Source organism: Xenopus tropicalis, chromosome 1 (genome assembly GCF_000004195.4).
Source record: "Xenopus tropicalis strain Nigerian chromosome 1, UCB_Xtro_10.0, whole genome shotgun sequence".
NCBI lineage: Eukaryota > Metazoa > Chordata > Amphibia > Anura > Pipidae > Xenopus > Xenopus tropicalis.
Genome location: NC_030677.2, coordinates 84,675,348 through 84,701,169, shown reverse-complemented (window position 1 = coordinate 84,701,169; position 25,822 = coordinate 84,675,348). Strand labels below are relative to the sequence as shown.

The 25,822-nt window shown below is 37.9% G+C and overlaps 1 protein-coding gene across 4 annotated transcripts in view; it reads left to right on the top strand.

Annotated features, from left to right (window-relative positions):
- Positions 1–25,822, top strand: part of fras1 (Fraser extracellular matrix complex subunit 1) — a 257,678-nt gene that overhangs the window by 160,357 nt on the left and 71,499 nt on the right. For 3 of the 4 annotated variants that reach the window (XR_004223099.1, XR_004223098.1, XM_002935451.5), the window contains exons 23-29: positions 4,178–4,324; positions 8,655–8,795; positions 14,025–14,165; positions 14,743–14,883; positions 18,092–18,362; positions 21,733–21,817; positions 22,359–22,679. Coding sequence is in view for 2 of the 4 variants with exons in the window: in XM_002935451.5 (XP_002935497.2) it covers positions 4,178–4,324; positions 8,655–8,795; positions 14,025–14,165; positions 14,743–14,883; positions 18,092–18,362; positions 21,733–21,817; positions 22,359–22,679 (1,247 nt within the window). In the remaining 2 variants the exon portion in view is untranslated. The remainder of the gene's footprint in view (positions 1–4,177; positions 4,325–8,654; positions 8,796–14,024; positions 14,166–14,742; positions 14,884–18,091; positions 18,363–21,732; positions 21,818–22,358; positions 22,680–25,822) is intronic. The other variant, XM_031903422.1, reaches the window with a different exon arrangement.

Genomic DNA, 25,822 nt, shown 5'->3' with positions numbered 1-25,822 from the left:
CCACTTCTTCAGTTCAAATGAGTGGTATGGAATTCCACTGCGTTTAAAACCTTAAGGGTTGTACAATCACAGACATCCAATCACAATCGTTCCATTGAACTTATTCAGTTCCTTTAAGCCAGTAGTTCATGCAACACCAACATGATTCTACTAGATACTGTATAACAACTAATATTGTTATATGTAGTTTCAACATAACACTATAATTTCATTAAAAGAATAGTCATATTCTGTCCAAACTGATCCATTGGTAAATCCATTATACTAGTGGTCATATTGGCCTAAGGAGCCATCGTCAAGCATGACAGAACTAAAAGACTATATCCTATATCAAACATTTTGCCACACTATTTGTGTAGCAATGCAGCCATAATGGCTGGGAATCTGCAGTCACACCTACCAAAAACTGAGTAAGAATCTTCTCATCTTTATATAACTGGGTAGAGATAGAGTGATTTCTTTGTTTTTGGCCTAAACAAGGGGGTTTTGTGTCCTGAAAGCTTGCAGTGTACCACTAAAAAATAATCAGCATCGGTATCGTTTCCATAAGCCGTTTGTTTATCTGCCTCTGCATTCATCAAATTAGTGTCATTCCATGACTAATTTGTCCCAAAACATCAAATACCTTTAGGTTATCAGTGAGAAATGTCAGGTATGCATTCAAGTGGAACATGCAGAGATAATCATGTTGAAAGACAAACCAAGACTTCTATTATGAGTAGCCAATTACAGGATAGATTTAAATTAACAGAGGCAGATGGTGATAATTGTATTTACCTTGTGTTTGAAGATAAACGTGAGTGGATTTTTGGAGCTGCTTAAAGAAAGAGATCTTAATTAATCAAAAAAGCACTATATAATCTCTAATGGAAAGAAATCTTCTAAAATGTGCAAATAAAACACTATTTCAAATCTTTTAAAATGCTTTGTATGTCTTCTGCTCATTTTGTAAAAAGGTTGTTTCATTAAAATACAACCACATATGTTAAACCAGTGCTGTCCAACTGGCGGCCCGCGGGCCGCATGCGGCCCGCGACCCCCCTCTGTGTGGCCCCCCCACCTGTCTGGCTGCTTTGATGGCTTACTCTTGTGTAAGCTTTAAATGGTATCAGTACTGTGATTAACTGCCCCCCCTGCATGGTTCTCACCTCAGATTCAGGCTGTAATCAGGCTGTATTGTTTAAATATGTAATCCACTGTGTTGTTCACACCTTTTAATCTCTGCATTGTTTACCCCCTGCAGTGTTCACACCTCAGACTCAGGCTGTAATCACCCCCATTGTTCCCCTGTTCACACCTCAGGAGGAGTAGAAACCCACAAATAATCCCTGCACACTACAAAAAGAACATATACTGAGGTGGTACTGCAATGAAAAAGTTTTTTAATATATAGTTATTGTGCAGACTGTAGGAGCAGTGCCAGCATTGTGTCACTGTATGCTGCCTGTGTGTGCCATACAAGAATGGCACACACAGTGAAAGTATGGCACACGCAGGCAGGGTAGGGAAGGCAGAGTATGGCACACACAGGCAGAGTAGGGCAGGCTACTCTGGCACACACAGGCCAAGTTTGGCACAAACCAGCCAAGAATGGCACACACAGTGAAAGTATGGCACACGCAGGCAGGATAGGGAAGGCAGAGTATGGCACACACAGGCAGGGTAGGGAAGGCAGAGTATGGCACACACAGGCAGGGTAGGGAAGGCAGAGTATGGCACACACAGGCAGGGTAGGGAAGGCAGAGTATGGCACACACAGGCAGGGTAGGGCAGGCAGAGTATGGCACACACAGGCCAAGTATGGCACAAACCAGCCAAGAATGGCACACACAGTGAAAGTATGGCGGTCAGGCAGGGTAGGGCAGGCAGAGTATGGCACACACAGGCAGGGTAGGGCAGGCAGAGTATGGCACACACAGGTAGGGTAGGGGAGGCAGAGTATGGCAGGTTTTTGCTGTACTACAACCATTAATATGGGTATGGTCATGTGATAACATGGGTGTGGTTTCAAGTGGGTGTGGTTTCAAAAAGGGGAGTGGTCAAAACTGGCTTCCATTATCGGCCCTCCACCACGTAGGTCGGAAAAATTCCGGCCCTCGGTACAACAGAAGTTGGACAGCACTGTGTTAAACCATAATGGGAACTGTATTATTTAGTATATTTCCTTTTTTTCTGTAATGACTGGAAGGTTTGTGGGTGGGGATGCACTATGATAGACCTCCACCCAAGTGCTGGATACATCATCAAAAGCTCTCCAATATTCCAGCATTTAGATTTAGCAGGAACACTGCACTGCATAAATAAAGGATAATGCAAATGAATACAGATCACTGACTTATAGAACTTAGTACCTAGTACCCATCACACTTAAATAAATACAGTAACTAGCATTTGTTTTCCATTGGCAAGAATTTATCTGATGATAATTATTCTATGTACTCCTATGTTTTTGCCAATATTATATTTATCAAATGGGGCATGTGTGTCGTTAATACCCCATGGTTCACCTCGGTGATTCACCTTTATCCTCCACAAGCTGTGAAAGAGAAAGGTTTAAAAAAATCTTGGTTTAACAAGAAAAGATTAAAATAAATTAAAACATATTTAGCTTCAAATGATGCCCAGAATTTCAGTTGAGCCTCATATTTTGTTCTGCTCTACAGAATAGAAATGTATATATAATACATACATATATATTTAACAAAGATGCAAATGCTGAGAAAAGCATGTGTGTTCCAGTTTTATTCTTTTCCATTACTATTTAAGGCAACAACCCACAGGCCCAAAAGGGCAGAATTTATGTCAACTAGTATCAACAGCTTAAATGAGCAGTAACACCAAAAAATTAAAATGTATAAAAATAATATATTATGTACTATTGCCCTGAACTGGTAAAAGTTGAGTGTTTTTCTTTAGGAACACAACTATAGTTTATGTAAACAAAGCTGCTATGTAGACATGGGAATAAGCCATTCAAAAAAAAGGAGAAAAGGCACAGGTTACATAGCAGATAACAGATACATTGCATAGGTTCCTATTGTATTCTACAGAGCTTATCTGCTATGTAACCTGTGCCTTATCTCCTCTCCAACTTTTACCAGTGCTGGGCAGTAGTAAATAATATATTGATTACTTTTATAAACTTAAATTTTTTGGTGTTACTGTTCATTTAAATATGAAGTATGCCTTATTATATTGTTCTAGAACAGTGATCCTCAACCAGTGGCATTTGAGCAACACCTTTGATGTTGCTTCCATTGACCTCAGACTAAGTGCCCATTTTTAAATCTCTGGCTTGGAGACAAGTTTTGGAAGCAAAGAGATGCAAATTTACTCCAAGCAGTGCCTCCTGTAGGCCAGCTTTTTTAATGCTGATGTGGCTGACAAGTAGAAAAGGTTGGGGATCCCTGTTCAAGAATTTGCTTTTAAAGTTCTGTATGAAGCAAGGTTCTAGTCTTGACTATTGCAAAAAGTCCCAATGCTGACTGCTGCATTTCTGAATGACAATCGCCTTATGCTCAAGGGCACTCGCTATTCCAGGCTATAGGCGTTTAAATGATGGGGGGCTGTTGCAGTCAATACAAGGAATACAGAGTACCTGGAAACAGCAAAGCAGGAAAGCTGCAACTGTACAGTATTTTGTAGTGGTTTCAGTTCCTCTAAGCCTAGAGAATGTAGGATGTAAACATGTTTCCATCACGTGTTTGGCTTCACTGGCTCTTAATGGAAATGTTAATGAATTACTAAGTGAGATACTTTTATTGCTTAGTGCATTATGGTATACATACATCATAAAGTAAAGTGTGCAGTGTCAGGAAGATTTGTTGATTTGTTGGGGCTGTTCTACCTGTAGTGGTCCTGTTATTCTGGATTGGTGTAACTGGAAGACCTACAGTGAAATAACTTGTAACAAGTTGTATGAATTATTACTTTGTGAAATGTACAATAAGCCAGATTTCCATTAAAAATGAACCATTTCTACTATAGCGTAGTAATTACTGCAAAATATATCATTTCTCAGTCCATGCCATAGGGTGTCAAAGTACTGAAAAGATTTAATTCACTTGTTTCACTATATGCTTCATGTAAAGTGAAGTTTAAATGACTGAATAGGTTCTTAGCATACCATATTCATGAATTGCCGGTGAAAAAAAAACTATTATTTTTCTTTACACAGCCTGCAACAGTCAGTGTTTAACCTGTGACTCAGCAAGCAGTTGTACTTCTTGCAAAGATCCAAGCAAAGTTCTTCTGTTTGGGGAATGCCAGTATGAAAGTTGCACTCAACAATATTATCTTGACTACACCAGTGGGACCTGCAAAGGTAAAGTGTATGACTACTGTATGTAGTACTGTATCACTTGGAAGTTCTAGAAGCACATATGACAAAATACTCTCATCGTACTCTTACTAGAAATGACATAAGTAAAAACAGCGAACTTCTTTTGTACAAATATGTAGCCCACTGTATGCATTACCCTGCATGGCATAGATATTCTTTTGTTGGGCTTTTTAAAGTAAGGTTTTGTAACAGTGGATTACTTCCCATATTCAAAAGAAAGCTTAAATTGGTTTACTTGCACAGTATTCCCTAGACTAGCTATAAGCAAACTGGATAATAAAGAAGATTACTCACTACAGACAAGTTCCCCACATGTTGGTCCTTGCATCAGCTTAATATCAGGCTACTAAAGTTTAGAACAAAGTGTTGTTTTTAATATGTATATAATTTAAATGTCAAATGATGGATGCAACAGCTTAGTTACAGAGAACCTGGGCTCTGTACCTTGCAACAAATTGAAATGTCATCACTCGTGACTTGTGCATCTAAATGATATGTCTTTGTCCTGCCTAACGCCTGTCTATAAGGCAGGAAGAGCAATCCTCTTCCTTTTGTCGTCTTTCTTTGGGATCCCGGGGCTGACGGGCAATGTAAAAGCTGGCATTTTTTGTTAACGTTTAGCTTTTTTAAACTACTGCGCATTCACAAGTGGCGCAAAAAAAGGAAGACTCACTTACAGGTACCCTGGGCTGGTGCAGGTTTTTGCTAACAGGAGCACCAGTTCTGGGTATTGGTTAAGTGATTACAATCACCGGGGGTTCCTAACATTTTGTCACCCCCAGTGAGTGTACCTCTCCTCAAGGGTTACAGAGACAAATCTAATGCAACTGCTTATATAAACTGCTTTTCTACCTTATACAGAGAGATATTTTTGTGTTATATGGTCAGCAAACAGGCAGTCAGCATATAAGAGGTTCATGAGTGTTTACTAAGTATCTTTATGCAATTTCTTGCTCTTTAAATGTCTGCCTTAAATTTGTATCACAGGTAAATAAACAGTTTACTTATACCTTATCATAAAACTGTGGGAACACAGATAAAAATATTATTTTGTGATAAATCTGTCTAGCCCTTTTATCTGTCAAGCGTTTACTGTATTCTTTACCTACTCTAAAAAATCAACATCTGCTTTTTTCTAACAGTATCATTCCGATTATATGTTACTTTGAATTTCCAATAAAACGGTTTAGTAGAGAGAAGCATGCTTCAGAGAGTTTAGATTCTTTTTGATCTTGTTGTATTATGAAGTGATGTGTGCCCTAGTAATGCTGGAACTAGATCCATTTTTGGTGCTGATTAGTGGTGCAAAAGGTTGGACTTAATGCACCTCAGGCACAAGGTGCAGGATGTAGTGAGTGTAAGTAAACAGACCTAGTCATTTCAAGTACATAGAAGCCCAAATAGCCCTCCACCAGCCCAATACATAGTGACTGTCTATGGCACCTTACAGCAGCCCCTCTGGCATATGCATACCCAGAGTCCACAAATTGGCAGTCTGAGCCTTCAGCAAAAGCAGGACAGCCATTCCTTTACTGCCTGTGGCAGTTCATTTTAAAATGTGTTCTCTTGCACCCTTATTGTTCTTGCTCTTCCTCCCCTGGTCTTCGTAACTTACCCTTATAGTCATATTTATGTTCTTTGGAGAAATTACTTTCATTGTTTCTACAGTGTTGTTTACTTTGTTAACTTTACTGTAGCCTGGTAAAGTTTGCTGTGTCATATTTGGCTATGAAAGTGAAAGATATGGAAGTGTACCAGAAGCAGGGCTAACAAAGCCATTACATTTTGAGGGTAGGGACACACTAATAATAATCTGCTTTCCTCTTCTTGGGTTTTGTTAGCATGAGGAGAAAAGTGCATTTGCTGTAATCTGCTTGTTTGTGTAGCTCCAGTGACAGACATGGCATCAGCGTTTCACATTTCTGTGCCAATATCTACATAATGTAGCTCTATACAGGCTGACTCCGTGCCTATCAATGGGGCTAAACGAAAAAGTGGATGGCAATGGATCTGCTTTAGTTTTGTGTATTGGTGGTCAATCAAATGGTTTTACTAAAAAGGGGTAATTATGTGATGACAAGGCGCCAGTATAGTAGCCCTTATTCAAACACCTAAATGTACATGTACAGAATAAAAGTGTATACTCAAAATAATAAGCCATGCCTTAAAATTTGCTATTTATTTATTAGAAAATAAACTAAAGGTAAGATGCACTTACACTGCATTAAGTATGTTAAATGACATCCTACCTTGGTACATTTCATTTAGCAAACTCTAGTCAAAATAAGGTGGGTGGATGAACTAACAAAACAAACACTAACAGTCTGTGCTGAAAGTCATAAGCATTCCATCTGCCTTGGCACCTTAAGGGCTGAAAATGAAACAGAAAATATCTCTCAATTTTCTTTGTATTGGTGTCATAAATAACCCTTGATTATATGACTGATATTCTTCATTACAGTATTTTTTCTGGCTGCATAGAATTCTGACAGCAGTGTTCCTCTGCAATAGAGGGGTTAGGCAGCTTTTCTCCCTTCTGCCGTAATTGCTAACTGGCTTGCGAAGTTTGGAGAGCTGAATGAACAATAGAATAAAAAAAAAAGTTTCTTTTCTGCGTCGGGAGAAAATGATTACTGCAGAATCAATCAGAAGAGAGTAATAAGGATGTGCAAAGCCCAAGAGATCACTGTGCACTTTTTTATTGTTTTCTTGAAAAACTATCCTTTGGTTTAATTCTCGTTTGAATTACAAGCTGAGCATCTTCAAACCTTTCATCTCCAGTGGAGCAAATGCCACTTTGTATTGCTATAAACACAAAAATAAAGAAGTTAGTTTTCTATGAAACACAGAACCCTAAATATTTATGTTTTATGGTGTGGTATGGAGGTGTAGAAAGGGTCCAAATTCATGCTTCTTTTGTCAGTCTTCTTTTTTATTTTTGATAGGCAGTTACTGTTAAATTAATTAGTGTACATATTTTAATACAGAATTTGTGTTCCAAAGTGTATCCTTAAACTATTTGGCTTTTTTGTGAATAACCTGCTGGTGGTGCTCAGATGGATAGGAAACACTGTTGTGTTCTAATTATAGTTTGTTTGTGATAGTGATGAGCCCTGTGTGTGCATTTGTGATGAGTCCCATGTGTGTGATGGTGATTCGTCACTTTCACAGACATTAATGGAGCATAATACCTAATGGTTTCCAACTGGTGTGGCCAGTGACCCCCAGCTGTCTGACTGCTGTGACTGCTTACTTTTGTGTAAGCTTTAAATGATATAAGTACTGAGATTAATTGGCCCCCAGCATTGTTCCACCTCAGATTCACTTGTAAGCACTTGCATTATTTACACCTGTAAGCCCTGGTACGGTGACGACCTGTAAGCCCCTCCATTGTTTACAACTGTAAGCCCCTTCATTGTTAACACCTCAGATCTATGCCTGTGTGTGCCATATTCTGCCTGCCCTATGCTGCCTGTGTGTGCCACATTCTGCCTGGCCAACAATGCTTGCGTGTGCCATACTCTGCCTGCCCTATACTGCCTGTGTGTGCCATACTCTGCCTGCCCTATACTGCCTGTGTGTGCCATACTCTGCCTCCCATATGCTGCCTGTGAGAGGTGAACCTGGTGGTGGTTTGTTCTGGGAGTTTGTTAGGGGATCCGTAATTGAATAATTATATGCAGGGAGTTGTGGTGGTCTCCACATGTGAGAAAGAGCCATATGGTTTTAAGGGTATGGCTTAATATGACTTAGTTAACTTTTTGAGCACCAACCATTTGTCTTTTATGTGTACTACAACCATTTGTGTTAATATGGGTGTGGTTTTAAAAAGGGAGTGTCCAAAACATCCATTATCAGCCCTTCACCACGTAGGGCAGAAAAATTCCGGCCCTCGGTACAACAGAAGTAGGACTGCACTGCCCTTGGGAACACAGAAGAGAAGTGTGGGCTGCTGGCAAAATTTTAGGACTATGAGCTAAAAATATATTTTTGCTTGCAAAACCAGTAGGGAATCATGTTATATGAATTCAATACGATATTTTAATAGGTTTCAGTTTTATCTAAAACATATCTACAGATTCAAAATATGCATCTCTGCTATGATATAAAAAGTAAGGATTTTTTAAGGAAAAGTGATAAACATAGCTGCCTATTTTTGATTTATTGTTTTAACAGAAATCAATAAAGGTTGTTTTTATGCAATGAAATTTGCTGCCTGAATGTCAATGTATGAAATAGTGTGTGTAAGGTAAAGCCTTTTCAATGTGCATTTATTAATAAATAGAATTTTTTTTATCCCTGATTCTTACAGAGTGTGACTGGAGTTGTAACGCTTGCAAAGGGCCTCTAAAAAATGACTGCCTACAGTGTATGGAACACTATGCTCTGCATGCTGGGGCCTGCGTAGAACACTGCCCACCTGCCTTTTATAAACATGGGGAGACATGTCGAGGTAAGTGTCATTTTTCGGTTACAGAACAGCTATATAGTTCTATTATTCCTAATATGCCATAGTAATCCTGTATATGTATACTTGTCAGCTATTAATTATTAAGCCAGCACATTTGGCTTTTTATGCAGAAAATCCCAAATCCCAGATTTGCTTTCCATAGTTGGTAGTGCGCACTTGACTTTACAATGGAATAAGGTTAAGAAGAGGTTGGTAGTGGTGTGAGAAATGGTGAGAAAGGGGGGTGTGTGAGAAATGGTTTCCACAAGTCCGACAACCATGGTTTCCTTTGAATCGGCCAAGAGCTGCCAGTTTGGTAGCATTGTCAAAAATAAATTACAGATACAGGTATAGGACCTGTTATCCAGAATGCACGGGACCTGGGGTTTTCCAGATAAGGGATCTTTGTATAATTTTGATCACCATAAGTTGCTAAAAATCTTTTAAACATTAAATAAACCCAATAGTATTGTTTTGCTTCCAATACAAATTTATTATATGTTATTTGGAATCAAGTACCAGGTACTGTTTTATTATTACAGAGATAAAGGAAATCAATTTTAAATTTGATTAAAATGGAGTCTGTGGGAAATGGATATATACTTCACTATGGGTATATTTACAAAAGAGGCCAAAAAGGCCCACGCCTAGTAGGAATTGTTGAAATATATAATTGTTTAAACGTAGTGCATATCACAAAAATACCACTAGAAAGGTTCTTAAATCAGGGTGCGGTAGATATAGAAAAGGAGGGGGCACCTTAAACAGTGGGGAAGGTTTTTACATTTCTCAAATACCAATAGGTGTCACCCACCATAATGGCCTAGGGCAGCACAAGCTCTAAATACACTTTTAGGTATATTCACCTTTTGAGGACCACTGGCATATATTTTTGTTTACACAGAAGTTACAGAGAAAAGGGAAAATATTTTTTGAAATTAGACTAATTTGTTTAAAATATACTTTGTTGGAGTGTTCTCCCTATAATTCAGGAATTTCTATATATCAGGTTTCCAGATGACATATCCTATACATGCACCTTATTACTATGTAAAATACGTTACTGGTATTTACAGAAATTAAGGTAAGCAATGTATAAAAATATTAAATAGAAATGCTGGCAAATTCGATATATTTTATTCGAAATTAAAAGTTCAGATGTCTGCTGCTGTAATTTATTTGCTGATTATATTCAGGTTGTCATCCTTTTCACTGGGGTAATAATTCTTAGGGGTGCATATACTAAGCCACTAGTAGCCATCACACACCAGTTGTTTATAGAGAGAGATGAAAAAGTCTTTACATGGAGGAGCTTGTGAAATTAAATGTCCTCAGCTACAGGAAATTTCCAGGGTAGCAGTATAGTCAGTTGCTGAGTTAATGCAATTTTAGAAAGCCCTAAAATCACACAGTTTTTCTACAGGTTTCTTTGTGTCTTTATTATGTCTAAATTTCTGGTGTGGGTGAAGCTTTATTTGCCCCATGCAGTTCTCAAATGTGAATTGAGTCTTTTGCACTAGAAATACTGTAGGGCCATATAGTTTAAAGAAAGCACTAGAAGTCATTTTTTCCAGTTAAAAACTGCAATTTTGGCTCACCTAGGGGCAGATTTACTAAAACTCTAACATTTCTTTAATTTTGATTTTTAAAAATTCTCAATTCCACGAATGTCTGACATTTACAAAATAATCCAAAATCAAAAATTCTGCGTGCGAAAACGTCACAGAAACTGCTATTTTTTTAAATTGTTGCCCAATAAACTCAAATTTTTTTAATTGTTGCACAAAAACCAGCGTCAAAATTCTGAAGTGAAAAAAAAATCTAAAACAAAAAAAATCAGACAGTTTGGAAATGGCTCCCCCCTAGTATTTTAGTGCATTAAATTCTGAATGAAGCATCTATAATAATGATAATCCTTTTTTTTATCTATTTTAATCAGCTGAACATTTTCTGCAATAAATTAATTTTAAAGCAATATATGAGGTTATGGATGTAGAGGTAAAAAGAAATCTACATTAAATAAAAAAAAAATTTCTATTCATTTATTTACTGAAATATCATTCAAAATCTGAATTTATTATATTTATTATATTATATGTATTACACATATATTTAATAAAACTTGACTATGGCCATTCTCTATCATGACCTTTTATGATTTCTTACTTGTCCATGGTATAATTGTCATCAGTATATATATATATATGCCCGGATTCTGCATTTTTTGGCAGGGTTCGGTTTCAGCTGAATCCACTGTCCTGGGCAAACCAAATCCTAATTAGCATAAATTAGCATATGCTAATTCAGAAAGGTTAAATGTTAGGGGGGAAAATTTTTCAGCACGCATCGATTTGTAACCCTTTCCTTGTCCTAATTAGCATGTGCTAATTAGGATTCGGTATTCGCCCCGATGGATTCGAGGGTTCGGCCGAACCAGAAAAACTGGGTTTGGTGCATCCCTAATATATATATATATATACATAAGTAATCGCTTTTCACTTATCCCTAGCACCAATCCGTTTATGTTTTGCTTTATGTATGTAAGAAAATATTAAAGCACTGCTAATAAAACTACCACCAAATATAGAGAGAATTTAATGCAATAGTTGTTTCTTTTATGCAAGTAATATGGCAAGAAGTCTTCCTTATGTGCTCTTTTGCTGACTCTGAAATCTACTTTCATTGAAGGATTTTCCCCCACAAAACTTGATACCATGTTTGCATAATGCCTTATAGTACTAATGCCTTATACTACATGGCCATTTGTAACACTCTCAAATTGAAAACACTTTTATTGCCAGCATTCCTTTGCTCCTGTAAAATGCAATCAGGATGAACAGTGTTTAAACCTTAAACACACCATGAACACATGCAATGCAGGGCCTAACCTTAATATGGTGAACAGAGTATAATACATTTGTATGTATTCTATATAATGTCTCAGTATTTGTACTGTATTTTCCATGCACCCAACTGTGCCTAAATTAATGGAAAAGGAAAGGTAGAATTACTGGGTGGTACTCAACAACTTACTGATTCTAGTCACTTACATCCAAGCCCTCCCTAGCCCAGGGAGGGTACAAGGTGAGCACCTGGCTACTACTTCACTTTCAAGCACCATTCTGTTAAATATCTTTCAAGTCCCAGGAGTTGTCAGTACCTTCATAGGCAAGTACAAGCGCAATACACAGTAGGTACCGGGAATGCCTGGGTCACAAAAGAAAATGCTTGTGCTTTACTAGCAAGTAAACTATACAGATACTGTTTGTGCAAGTGGTATGACTAGGAGGTAAATTAAATTACAGAGGAAGGAGGGGTTGCTAAATAACTTGGTACCCCTCAGTAATTCCTTTCCTTTTAAAGGAGTATTTAATCTTTTTAAAGCTTCTAATATAATCATAGCACAGCAAGCATTGTTTTTTTTTTTTTAGTTGTTTTCTATTCCAGACCATTTTTATTTGAAAATGATTAAGATAACAACGAGTTTTGTTTTCCCTCTCTGCTGACTTTCTATACTGACACTATAGTGATACGTTACTTGACACATTTTTCGGCAAGAGTTATAGCCTCACTGAGATTTACTAAAGTCATTCCACAGAGTAACTTTACAATTGCTGCTGAGAAATAAATGAAAATGGAATGGAAATAGGTTTGTGACCTAGCTTACAGAGCTTATTAGAGAGGGGGGAATTTAAAACCCCAATGTTAGAAAAAACATATACAATAGAAAGCAATTGAAAAAAGTCATAATTTGTGGTATACCATTTGAAAATACATTTTGTTGAAGGTGAACACATTTAGGATGGTGTTAAGCAATGTCAAAGGGCACTCAGATAGGACACTTGCCAAGTAAAAAGTGTAATATTATATATATATTATATATGTATGGATATTTCATTGTAAGCATTGCAGGACAGACAGGATTATCGCTAGGGTTTTTGTTGTGTAGTACACAGAAATAAAATCTTAGGCTAAGGCTAGTGTCACATCAGATAAACGCAGATAAACACAGGACAAGAATCCACCCCTATCCTCCAAACCACTTTTTGATGTGACTGCACCCAGAGCCACTCCGTTGGACCAGGTACAGACAGGGGATTTTGTCAACAAAATGCATAATTGAGCATTTAGGCCCCACTCAGCACATCTGAAAGCAGTTAGGAGCACAAAGGGGGATTTTAAAAAATACAGGCCGAGAATTAGCTCCTATGTTGGCATCAGCCTTCTTCCTTGCCTGCACCCAGAACCGTTGTTCGGCCTGGGTGTAGCACACATGATGGATTATGGTGCGGAAATGAGATAGTATGCATGACCATAGAATAAGCCCCATGTGGCATTATCTCAAGATTAAGAATTTTTTCCCCTGCAGCTTAGTTCCCAGGAGTATCTTTAGTACTCACCTGCAAGCTCAAGTTATCTGAGCTAATCTTAGAGGCTTATTTATCATAGCTCAAATTTGTAAAATTAAGAGGTTTTTTTTTGAATTTATTAATAAATTAGAATCTAAAAAACCTTATCAAGTAAAACCATGAAAAATGCATTGAATTGAAATCATTTTCATATACAAAGTCTCAAAATTGTTTGAAAATGTCTACTTTAAAAAATCGCTTAAACTACACCTAGGACAACTCCCATTAACTTCTACATGAACATGCAAGCTGAAGTTTTACATTTGAGTTTATGAAATTATTTTGCTCTTAAAGGAAAAGTAACACTAAAATTTTTTAAGTAAAAAAGCTATTCTACCCTGCACCAATAACTGCCCTATCCTGCAAACCCCTTAGTATTTTGAATGTTTTAAAAGAAAATGCCTGTTAAAACTTGGCTTCCTGTCAATTGAACTAAGGAGATATGGCGAAGGAAGGAGTAGGCATCAACTATGCAACGATCCTATACAGAAGGAAGGCTAGACTCGATCAATCGATCGTCGCATAGTGATTGCTGCTCCTTCCTTTGCCGTATCGCCTTAGTTCATTTAACAGGAAGCCAAGTTTTAACAGGATAGGGCAGTTATTGGTGCAGGGTAGAATAGCTTTTTCACATAAAAAATTTTAGTGTTACTTTTCCTTTAATAAATAGTGAGCAGTTGAGTTTTTGAAGCTCTAATTTGAATTCATGAGTTTCAGAGAAAACACTTTGAATTGAGGAAAAAATTCGAATTCAACTGTTTGGATGACACCCTGTACATTTTATGTGCAACGCTTGGTACATTTTTTCTCTTGTGCTTTTCAGAATGTGGAGAACACTGCCGTGTCTGCAGTGGGCCCTTTCAGTGCACTCAGTGTGAGACTCCATTTTACTTACTGGATGGACAATGTGTCAGTGAATGTGGAAAGCAGCACCGGATATCCCAAGTTGGCCGACTTTGTCTTGGTAAGCATTCAAAATATTTTTTAGTTAAGCAGACTGATAGCAGAGTAAAAGGTTAAATATACTTGGCATAGTATCACCAATATCAGCTGTACCCTTACCATTCAGGAACTATTCTAGTTTTGTTCAATAAATCCCTATTTTTAGGAACAATTGTACTTTCTTTTACTGTTTTGTTTGTAAGAAGGGATATGAAACATGTTTGAAACCCTATATGCTACAGCTCTGTTGTTAGGTTTTAGGGGCTTTTGGGATGGCAAAAAAGGCTATTAAGTAGCCCCATGTAGACTGCTAGCCTGCAGGAGCCTCTTCTTGGAGTAAAACTGGGTCTCTGTGCTTCCGAAACTTCCAAGCCAGAAATTTAAAAAGTGGCACCTAATTTGAAGCAACTGGGAGCAACATCAAAGGGACTGGTGACGATCATGTTGCTACGAGCCACTGGTTGGGGATCACTATTTCAGTACATGAAAATTGCTCTGGATACTGCATTATGAGGTGTTGCCAAGTAGCCTATGAGGCTTGCCAGGTGTGTTGCCAGTATTAGGGTTCATTTTTATGTTAGCACTTTTTTCCCATGCAGTTTGTCCACCTGGATGTCTGGACTGTGATGAGTCCAAGAGATGTAATTTGTGTGACAGGAAGACTTATCTGAAGAATCACCTTTGTGTGTCTCACTGTGGTACTGACTTCTCTGGCAATCCTATAAACAGAAGGTGTGAAGGTAATCAGATATATAAAGGTGACCATTACAAAATCACAGAAATAGCAATTAACAGTTTCTTCAATAAGTTCTAAAATGATTTTACATCAGATTCCAGCATATTTTATATATCTAGTCAACTTACAGTAAACATTATCTCCCTGATTAGAAAAACAGCAATTATAGCATATTTCTGTAAGAAAGGTTCATTGTGAAGAGTTTACCTATTATTATTATTAATAAAGGGAGTCTGTCATGATTTTTATGGTGTAATTTTTATTTCTAAATTACACTGTTTCCATAGCAAATAATTCATTCTACCATTTAAAATGTTATTTGTGAATCAAATGTATTTTTTTAGTTATAATATGGGTGTGTAGGCAGCCATCTCAGTGCATTGTGCCCAAGTATGACCTTGCCTGAGCCAGTGCTACACAATAGAACTTCTTTCAGGTAATCTATTGTTTCTCCTACTCCTGTGTAACTGGAGAAGTTCCAAGCTGGACTTTGATTTCTTACTATTGAGTGCTATTCTGATATTTACTGCAAGCTTCCCATTACTTGCTACCTTTCCATTACTTGCTACCTTCCCATTGTTCTGCTGAACATTGAGTGCTATTCTGATATCTACTGCAAGCTTCCCATTACTTGCTACCTTTCCATTACTTGCTACCTTCTCATTGTTCTGCAGATTGTCTGCTGGGGGGTAAAGGGAGTGGGGTTGTATCACAACTTGCAGCCCAGCAGTAAATGTGACTGAAGTTTATCAGAGCACAGGTCACGTGGCTGTAGCACCCTGGGAAATGAATAATATGGCTAGCCCAATGTGAAATTTAAAAAAAAAAATATATATATATTTTTGAAAAATGGATTTCAATGCAGGGTTCTGTTGGAGAAGCTCTATTAACTGATATGTTTTGAAAAAAACACATTTTCCCATGACCAGCGCCACTTTTCTAAGCATGCCACCCAGAGGCTGCACTGGCCCTCTCCCTTCTCCCCTCTTCTCCCCCAGGATCGCACTCAACCACATCCTTTTAGCTCACATATGGAGCACTGGAGAAAGGACACACAGAAAACTTTAGCATGCCTAGACAACAGTGCTCACCATATGTGTACAAATTTCAGATGTGGCTGGGCGGCATGCCTCCCTAGGCCCGGGCCTTTGTGACCTTGCCACAAATCCAGGCCTGCCCATGACAGAATTCTTTTAAGACATATTTATAAAACACCAACATATTCCTCAGCATTGTACAATAATTAGGTGTATGCATTAAACATATAGGAAACCATACATAACATCCATGGTACCTGGCTTAAATTTGTGGAAAGAGCTGTGGCGGAAGGGGGTATTGCCCTTGACAAAGCTGGTGATGTGAGCTATGAAATTTTGAACATTTTTTATTGGACCTTGTAAGGGTTTTAAGTAACCTTTGAGAGCAATGAAAAAATCTAATCTGCAGCACAATTTTTTTTGTAGGAAGGCATATTAAACATGTTTGCATTTTCATAAAACCCTCTAAGCTACAACTCTGTTGTTAGGTTTTAGGTCACAGCGAAGGCATGCATTTTGAACAATGTGAATGCGTTTAGAGCCCTTGAATACACTTGTGATAATTTTTTATACAAATGAACAAGCTGTGAACTTTCAGCAGAAAAATGCATACCTTGGCTAGGTTACTTAGTAAACAGACATCCACATACACTGTGTGCAATTATAATGTTACAATATTTTTATGTAACAAGCCACAATTAATATGAAACAATAGCACTTTTTGAACTGTTATGTCTAGTTTTGCAGCTCTAAATTATTTTTCATGGACACATTTATGCAGACCACATATATTGTAAAATTAATAACATCTTTTAAAGGCATTTCCTGCATAGCCAGTTGAAATATTACCCATTAAATCAGTGATCAGTAAAGGCAACCACAATCAATGGGAGTACTTTTATCATTGAAATGGGAGATGTGATGGGTTAATTTAAAGACGCGATGCACGATGTCATGACTGACAAAGTAACCTCACTACAACTGTGCTGATATCATTCATTTGTTGGACTGGATAAGTCTGAATACTTTTTAGGCTTCAGTGGCTCTATGTAGAGTTATATTGTTAGACAGCTTCATTGAATACATTTACTAAATTAGCTAGATGTATAATTATTTTTTAATAGAAATGATTTTTCATTTTTATCTAAATAACAGGAAACTAAAGAAATGTATATTTATTGCTATTCAGATATTTATTATTATTGGATTCTAAATTTATATTTACTTCATATATTTGTTGAAGTGGAAAAGACCAAGGGGCACATTTACTAAGACACAAATTCGAATCCGAATTGGGAAAATTCCGATTGGAAAACGAACATTTTGCGACTTTTTTGTATTTTTTGCGAATTTTCGGCGCCTTTACGACTTTGCGGAAATTGTCGCGAATTTTTCATTATCAATACGATTTGCGCAAAAAAACGCAAGTTTTTCGTAGCCATTACGATGCGCTCGTATCTTGTTGCGACTTTTTCGTATTGAGCGCTCGTAAGTGGCAGCCGAAACTTTCAGACTTAGCATGATTTTGGAAGCCTCCCATAGGACTCAATGGCACCCTGCAGCTCCAACCTGGCCCAAGAAAAGTCACCATACTGAAGCTTGAATGAATCCGAATCTTTCGTACTCGGCGCGAAAGCTGCGAAAAAGTCGCGAGTTTTCGCGCAAGTATTAACGCTACGAAAAAATCGCCAGATTTTGGCAACATTTGGAATGGCAACGAAAAAGTCACGTCAATTCTCCGAAAAATCGCAAAATACCGATCATTACGAAAAAAACGCAATCGGACGCATTCGGCCCGTTCGTGAGTAAGTAAATGGGCCCCCAAATGTCCAAAAAGTCAACATTTTATAATATATTAAAATTTCTACATCACTGGATTATCAACAGTGATGTAGAATAGCAAACCAGCTTAGTAGGAGTAGGAACCACACTCATAAAAAGTTCCCATGCAATCTTGTTATGCAGTTCTTTTTCTAACCAACCAAACTTAACTACAGCTACCATGCAAGTGTTATTATTGGGCCCTTGTGCATGATCATCAAAATTCAGCTGTGCAACTCACATAATGGTCATTAAACCTAAACAATGAAAATACGTGGAAATGGGACATATTTGGTCACCTAAACATTCATATTCATATCTTGTATGCAATTAAAAAAATGTTTTTTTTTTCAGTAAATGTCCATGCCCCAGTACTTGTTGTCAATGGGTCGCTAACAGTGGGAATTGGTGCAGCGAGGTCTTTGGATTTTTCCTTTATGAATGTAAAAGACCAGGACAACGAGAACATAAGTCTTATGTTTCATGTAGTAAATGTTCCCACAAATGGACGATTGGTAAAATTCTTGGATGGCAAAGAAATTCACCTCTACAAAGACACTCACTTTAGTTGGGAGGATCTGAAAGAAAAAAGAGTATATTTTAAGCACAACAGAGACAAACCGAGGTAAGAGTGTTATCCAGATGCCTAAGACTTCATTTTAAAATACAATAGGTAGGTCCTGTCCTACTGAGCATAAAGAAAGGACTGGTGTCCTGTCGTCTGTGGTTCTTCCTGAGAGTGCTGTGGTGATCATGATGCCAGGAATGACATAACCCTAAAAGACAACTAAAAATTGCTTGTTTGGCAAAAACAAATATAGTTAAAAATATATTTCACCCTAGGTAGCCTTTGGTTGTAGTATATGTACACAGACTGGCATCAGTAATTATAGGACTCCATACTACTAAAATAGCAGGGCCCTCCCCTCACAAAGCCCAGATTATTAGGCCACTGGTCACCAGGGCCCTCTAAGCCAAAATCCAGTAATAAAGTAGTGTTAAGAGAAAAATTCAGTAACTACTTATTTCCATATATGTGACAAGAACTAATTGCTACATTTATTAGGAATAACACATAAACCTAGTAACATAGTAGTGTTGGCAGCAAAATTAAGCATGCAACTAATCTACACGTATGACAGTAATTAGTACTTACACTAATTAGTACTTACCCTGGCAAAGATGCACCAGCCTAAGTCATACTGCCAGCTCATCATACAGTTCTCATTCTGCATAAAAAATGAGTAGTTTAGTCAAAGGCACAAAATATAATATTGACTATCTACAGGAGACAGTGTGAGAAAGTATGCAAACGAGCCAGAAAAACTAACCAGATTTGTTTTTATAATTTATATAATTGTATGATAGTGATTTGGGGTGTTTCTCGCTAAACTTTTTTTTTAAAGCTCGGAGCAGGACATTATTCCAGAAATAAAATATTAATATATTAATAGATTAAAGATTAAATTACTTATAAGGTATAGAGAAATTCACATCATTTGCATTCTGCTGAATTACCAGTGGACAATGTAATCATCATGATTTTTTATTTATGTACCAGCTATCTAGTTATACAAATATTTACAATAATATAAGAAACACAGGACTTAACATAAATCTGCAAAAAAAAAACAAAACCAGAGGGCTCTGCTCACAAATGCTCAATACATAAAGGTTTAAGCCTTTGACGTTTGTTTTATTTCTGTAATAGATTCTACATGCATGGCCATTTGCAAACTTTTTTTCCAATTAATTCTCATCCTGAGTTTATTGCCAGGGGAAGTTCTGCCTCAGAGCCCCCAGTTCTCTTGTACATAGTGTTATATATTTGCTGCTGAATGGTTACTTTAAAGGCAAGCTAAAGGGTGGTAAAAATTACCACCAATGCAAAAAGTGCCCTCTGCCCTCTTTTATTTTTTTTTGAGACCAAGAAGGTCTTTGGATTGAAGCAGGGCCAGCAGCCCAGGTGTTAATGACACATGCCGGACATATCTCCAGTCAAATACGAGTTAAAATTGTGATCATGCTCACATTAATCTACTCACTTATTTATTTACATATTTTTACATCATCTTGTAATAGAATTTAATTTCTATATCCATTTTCAGCCTTGTCTCCAAAAGGTATTCCATAAAAAGACAGTTGCAGAATATGTGCAAGCTTAAATTTTCTGCTTCATTTACCATTTCTCGGTCATTCGGCCAACCAGTCCTGAGCTTATAGTAGGGAGTCCAGCTCAGATTCAGTGACTCACATTCAGTGACAACTGCTCTAGAAGGGCAGATCCCAATAAATTCTTACCATATGAATGAAGCAGTCTGTAGGTAATCGTAGGTAATAAATTACATTTACAGTATGTAACTAAAAGGGAAGTTTGAGAACAAACTTCATGTTGGTTTGGAAGACATGTGAAGTTACTTAATGAAATATGATTGGCTGTTGTTGGCTCTGCCCACTTTTACTAACCTTGAACTGAAGTCCACCAGTGACTAACTCTGCAAAGTGTGGGGACCCTGCCATAATGCTGTGAAAAAGGCATTGCTGAAATCTGATTGGCTGTTGGTGGCTCCACCCACTTTCTCTAAGCTTTAACCTTAGTCCTCCAGTGATCAACTAGGGAAAGTTTGGGGACTTTCTCAAACCGCAGTTACCCAGTTTGGGAACACTGACATTAATATTTAAAGAATGGCAGCAGTCTAAATTTAAACCAATGAAAGTCTATAAGTGAAATCTGATTGGCAGTTGTTGGCTCCATCCACTTTTGGGCATACAGCAAATATCGCCTTTTCATTTTGGTTTATTGATTTAAGTTTGGTGAGTGTGGCTTCACAGCTCTAACATTGGCAGCAGTTTAAATTTCCCCATTAAAAGTCAGTGGATGAAATTTGATTGGCTGGTTGGCTCCTCTCATTTTAGGTTGTCCAACAAATGTCACATTTTCATTCGGGGTGACCCCAGGATTATGTTATTTAATTTTGGTGAGTGTAGCTTCAAAGGTGTAAGAGTGACAGCAGTTTGAATGTCTTCCCTGCCAAAGTCAATGGAAAGATTGGGGTGCTTGGAGCGGTGCCACAAAAAATTGAGGGCGGGATCATTTAGAAAAGCACAAGCAACTGGCTCTGCTATATGACAAATAAGTATAATAAGTATAATAATTATAATAATAATACGTGTGTTTGGGTGTTGTACCCCTAAAACTGTAGGAGGAGAAGTGTTTAGAATATAGGGGGGGGGGGGTGCTAAGAATAAGAAGCAGAAGAATAAGCTGAAGTTGAAAAACATTTTGTTGGGTTTTCAAGCCAACATAATTAGTAATCTGTAGATACAGCATATTATGTTGTAATTTACTTTATTTACTGTTGATTTAAACTCAACATTTGGGATTGAGATTTTATGGATGGTTAAAAATGCTTTCCTCAAAATACAAAATTAAATGTATTTCTGTATTAGACATTTGTTATGTCATTTTATATTGCTGTATTATACCAGCTCCCCCTCCCCCCCCCACATACATGAAAACCTTAAATCTGAATGTGAAATTGCAAGCTTCAATCATGACTGAGGGGAATTAAAGATCTGAAAATGGCTCACTTATTCATGACTGATGGGGTATTTTAGAAGTGTTACCATCTGACCTGTTATAAAAAATGCATTATTACATTTTGTAGGCATTAATATTTCTGTATGGTGCAGTATTTGCTCTAAATCATTATTCCTGTTCTTAGTAAGCTCTTGGAGCAGAGGAATGTATCGGCAATCACTCATTTTGTGTGATGAAATATGTGGGGACTTGGGTTTATATCATAAGTTTGCTTGGGGTTCGGATATCGGATATTTGAGTGGTGTTTATAAGTGGAATGTTTATTTATGGTTACAGCTGGTAGATGCTAACACAAAATGAATATCTATTACACCCTAAACATCCTTAACATTTCCACTGTGTGAACTTGTAGAGATGAATGCCTCTCTAAGTGACATTCTTCTCTCTTTATTAGGAATGGGGTTTTTGCCTTAAAAGTAAGTGACGGACAACTCTTTTCTCAACCAGAAAACATTGATATACAAGCAGTATCAACAAAGGTATGTTGGCAATATTAAAAAAGATATAATTTAGATGCTGTTCCCTATTATAGATACTGCAGTTTACCATCTTAAGTGCCAAAAGGTAAAAATATGGGCAAGACCATATTGCTCAAAACATGTCTGCCATTGAAACTTAAATATAATCTGTGTATTGGAAATAGGGAGGGAAATGACTCAGGATCTCCCAGCAGGCCATAGAATCATTTGGTCTCCAGACACTGAACTGAACACTGTGGGGCCATTAGAGCTAAGCTCTTTTCTCCCCTGTCCCTTAACATAGGTAATTATAGTGAGGGGGCTTGTAAATAGTGTTTTGACAAGTGTATGTTAAACAGTAATAACTCTACTTTTAATTAAATTACCACTTACTTTAGGGGTGATTGTTAGATTGATAGATTCTGTATCTAGTAAATATACCTTGATACTTGGTTTAATATCTCTTGTCAAGTAATTTTATATGATTCTTGTTTAGCCTCTTTACTATTCTGGTCACTGTTTTTGTTTATATAGATCATTGCCTTTTTTTGCTATTTTCTAGGCACCCTACATCCTTAAGGATGAAGTTCTTGTGGTTGCCAGGGGAGAGGCAGAAACTATATCCAGTTCAGTGCTGGATCTGCAAGATGATGACAATGCTCAAGATGTTGTATTGACTGTTCTAGAAAGTCCAAAAAATGGCCAAGTGGTTATTCTTCCTGGGAAGTCTTCTGCCCACAAATTCCGGCTTGATGATATCAGAAATGGGATCATTCACTATATTCATGATGGATCAGACAGCCATTCAGATGTAATTCTTTTCCAAGCCAGTGATGGATACCATTTCCTGAATTTTCTTTTCCGTTTGAAAATTACTGAAAAGGTATACAACTATATAAGTTAAGTACTAGTAATAAATCCTCTCTTAAATAGCACCTTCAGAATGCAGTCTTCAGGAAAAAGTAGGTGTTAATACAAAAAGATGCAGAATTCTGCGTTCTTTACAATGTATTCTGTTATAATGTATATGAACTCATATTTTTGTGGAAATGCCATATTCAGTTCTCTTTTTTAAAGGAGAAGGAAAGGTACAATCACTGGCGGGGGCTAAATGTTAGGCACCCCCAGTGATTTTAAAGGAGAATGCAAGTCAACATTTAAAAAGCATACTGCCCAATAGTCCTCCTATTGTTTAGTAAAAATGCCACACTTTTGGCTCACCTAATCAAATATTTACTCAGTCACACTTACTTCACATTTTCTAGAACAGGCAGCCATCTCTAAAAAGGTATTCTCCCTTCCTTTCCCTCCTTGCTTCATACTGCACATGTCCCTCCCCCCCTCCCCTCTGCCAGATCTGCTTCTGATTGGCTGGTGGGCATGTGTAGCTCAGAACAGCAAACAGGATCAAGTTACACACATGCTCAGAGAATATGAAGGCTGCCGCTGGCAGCCTACAGGAAGGGGAGAGAGATTTCAGTGATGTCACTGTAGTCTTCACACTGCTGTAGGCTGCCAGCACCATATCTCAGAGAAGCAAGCAGGGATCTGGGAATTTAGATATGCAGTAAGTACTTAAAAAGAATGCCTTTAGATTTACTTTTAATTTATATTAACCTTTCATTGTCCTTTAAACACTTACCTGATACCCTGGGCCGGTGCACCTGTTAGCAGAAAACTGACCATGGGATGGGATGTGAGCGATCCTCTTCTTCCCTTCTTCATTCTTCAAAATGCCAGAACCAAAGCATGCACAGTAGAATGAAAATGCCAGGGTTTTGCCCACTTTATTGCATATGTGCACCCAACGTGAAGAAAGATGAAGGAAGAGGATCGCTCACCAACAGAAGCACCAGCCCAGGGTATTAGGTAAGTGTTTAAAATCACTGGGAATGCCTATCATTCGGCACCACCCAAATGATTGTACCTTCCCTTTAAGACTAATTCCCCCTCATTTTGTCAAGCAAAATGTCGGGTTGTAAACTCCACTCCACTACAGCAAGAATGTATTCATACATATGTGTGGAGGGGTCTGGACTAATTTTGGATTGTAGCAGTTTGGTTTATACCATGCAGTACTTGTGCTCTTACTCAATTCCCATTCAAGTGAATTAATGCCATCTTTCTGCATTTCCTCACTTGAAGAATCAGGCTATAGATTGACGGGGACACCTCATAGTCTTCTGTGTGCCTGCCCAAGTTCTCTCACTTTAAGACCTGGTAGACCAAGTAGTGGAGGGCTCCTCCCGAAGTGAAAGGCGGCTTTTGTAGGCAGAAGTGCGAGCCTGCAAGTTTACCTCCTCATGAAGTAAAATGTGCTCCCTTTTGTCTCGAACTCTGTGGCGGCCGACGCTAAAGTGAGATGTTGTTAACTATATTAAATCTTGTGCGGTTCTTTTCTTCCGCTTTCCACCCTCAAACTACTGCTCAAACAGAAAGGACAAATCAGCCACTGGAGCAATATCTAAGATGTTATGTTTTTAGTAATCAGTCCCAGTGGGAAGAGTTTCTTCCGTAGGCTGTGCGTCCACAGGAGAATCCCCTTTCATTTTAGTATATGGCCAGCATCCAAGGGCCTTTTCATTTCCTGGCTAACACTCTGCCATTCCTTCTGCCAACTCTGTATTTGGACAATTTTCCAAAATTTGGCAGATTGTTCAAAGCACTCTTTCTATTGCTGTGCGTGCCCAAAAAAGAGCTGCTGAAAGGCACTGGGGAGGGTCGCCTGAGTATCAGGTTGGCGATAGGGTCTGGCTATCCTCTAAGAACATACCTTAATACATTAAAAGTTCCCTCTGCTAAGTTAGGACTTAAACTTCTCTGTTGAAACTAGCCAAAGCAGTTATCCAGCACTCTCCTCCCTCCAGTTATGGTTGATGGTCAGCCTGAATATGTGGTACAGAGATTCTTATTTTTCGCGAGATAAACTGCAATATGCTGAGGAGAGATTTCGGTTTCCTGCTGCAGAGGTTCGAGCTGACTGTCAGTTTCGCTCTAGGTTTCCTGAGAAACCTAGTCGTCAAGTGGCCCCCTTTAGAGGGGGTTAATGTTACAGTAAGGTGGACACCCGCTGCTTACCTTTTAGTCTTTGGCGTGCTCGCCCTGTGTTTTTCTGCATACACATTGGATGTCCGTGTCTTTGCCTGTACCGACCTATTGCCTGTTATTGACCACGCTTCTGGATTCCAATTCTGTGCTGCGCTAAAGGTTTGTTTATCAACCTTGGCTACGCTCTGCTCTTTCCCGTTACTACTGCAACACACACTGGTTCCTTTGCCTGCCTAGAACTTCTGCCTTGGTTCTCTCACTTTAAGACCTGGCGGCATCTGAGTAGCAGAGGGCTCCTCACAAAGTGCAGCTATAGGTGTATAAATGTGAACTCTGACCAGGACCTGGGTTTTGGGATTCCAAATGTTAAAAAATGTTATATTAATAGTATATCTTGGTATTGCAGAGAAGTTAAACCAAAATCAACCCAGCTCTCTAAATATGAAGTGATGGATTGTGTATTACTCTGGTAATGTACTTGTAAAAATCATGAATCGTGAAAATCGTGAAATCATGTATGGTATGCATTATGACATAACTTATGCTGTCAGTTAATGTTGTGGAAGTTGTATAGTTTATGGGTAGGGCAAAAAAGGGCACTTGGCCTTGAACTCTAGGATCAGAGGGAAAAACATGGGTTAAAGGACACATTACATTGCTGGACATTTGTTAGATATTCTCAAACTATGCATCAGGGATTTATTTATTTCAAGTTTTGCAGGTCTTTTCACTCTGAACAGAATAACAGTTTAGACTAAAATAAAATGACAGGAGACACACTGCTTTGATCACTTTATGAAAGTAACTGTATATCTAAAATGAAAGCAAGCTTTATTTCTAGGCAGAAAATCTCCATTAGTGGAAGCATTTATTCTTACAAATTTGATCACTGCTTTCAGTTAATGCTGGAAGCTTTAAAAATCCTCTGCCAGCCATTGCTTTGTTGAGAATACTTCATTATGTCAGTCCTAATGCAGG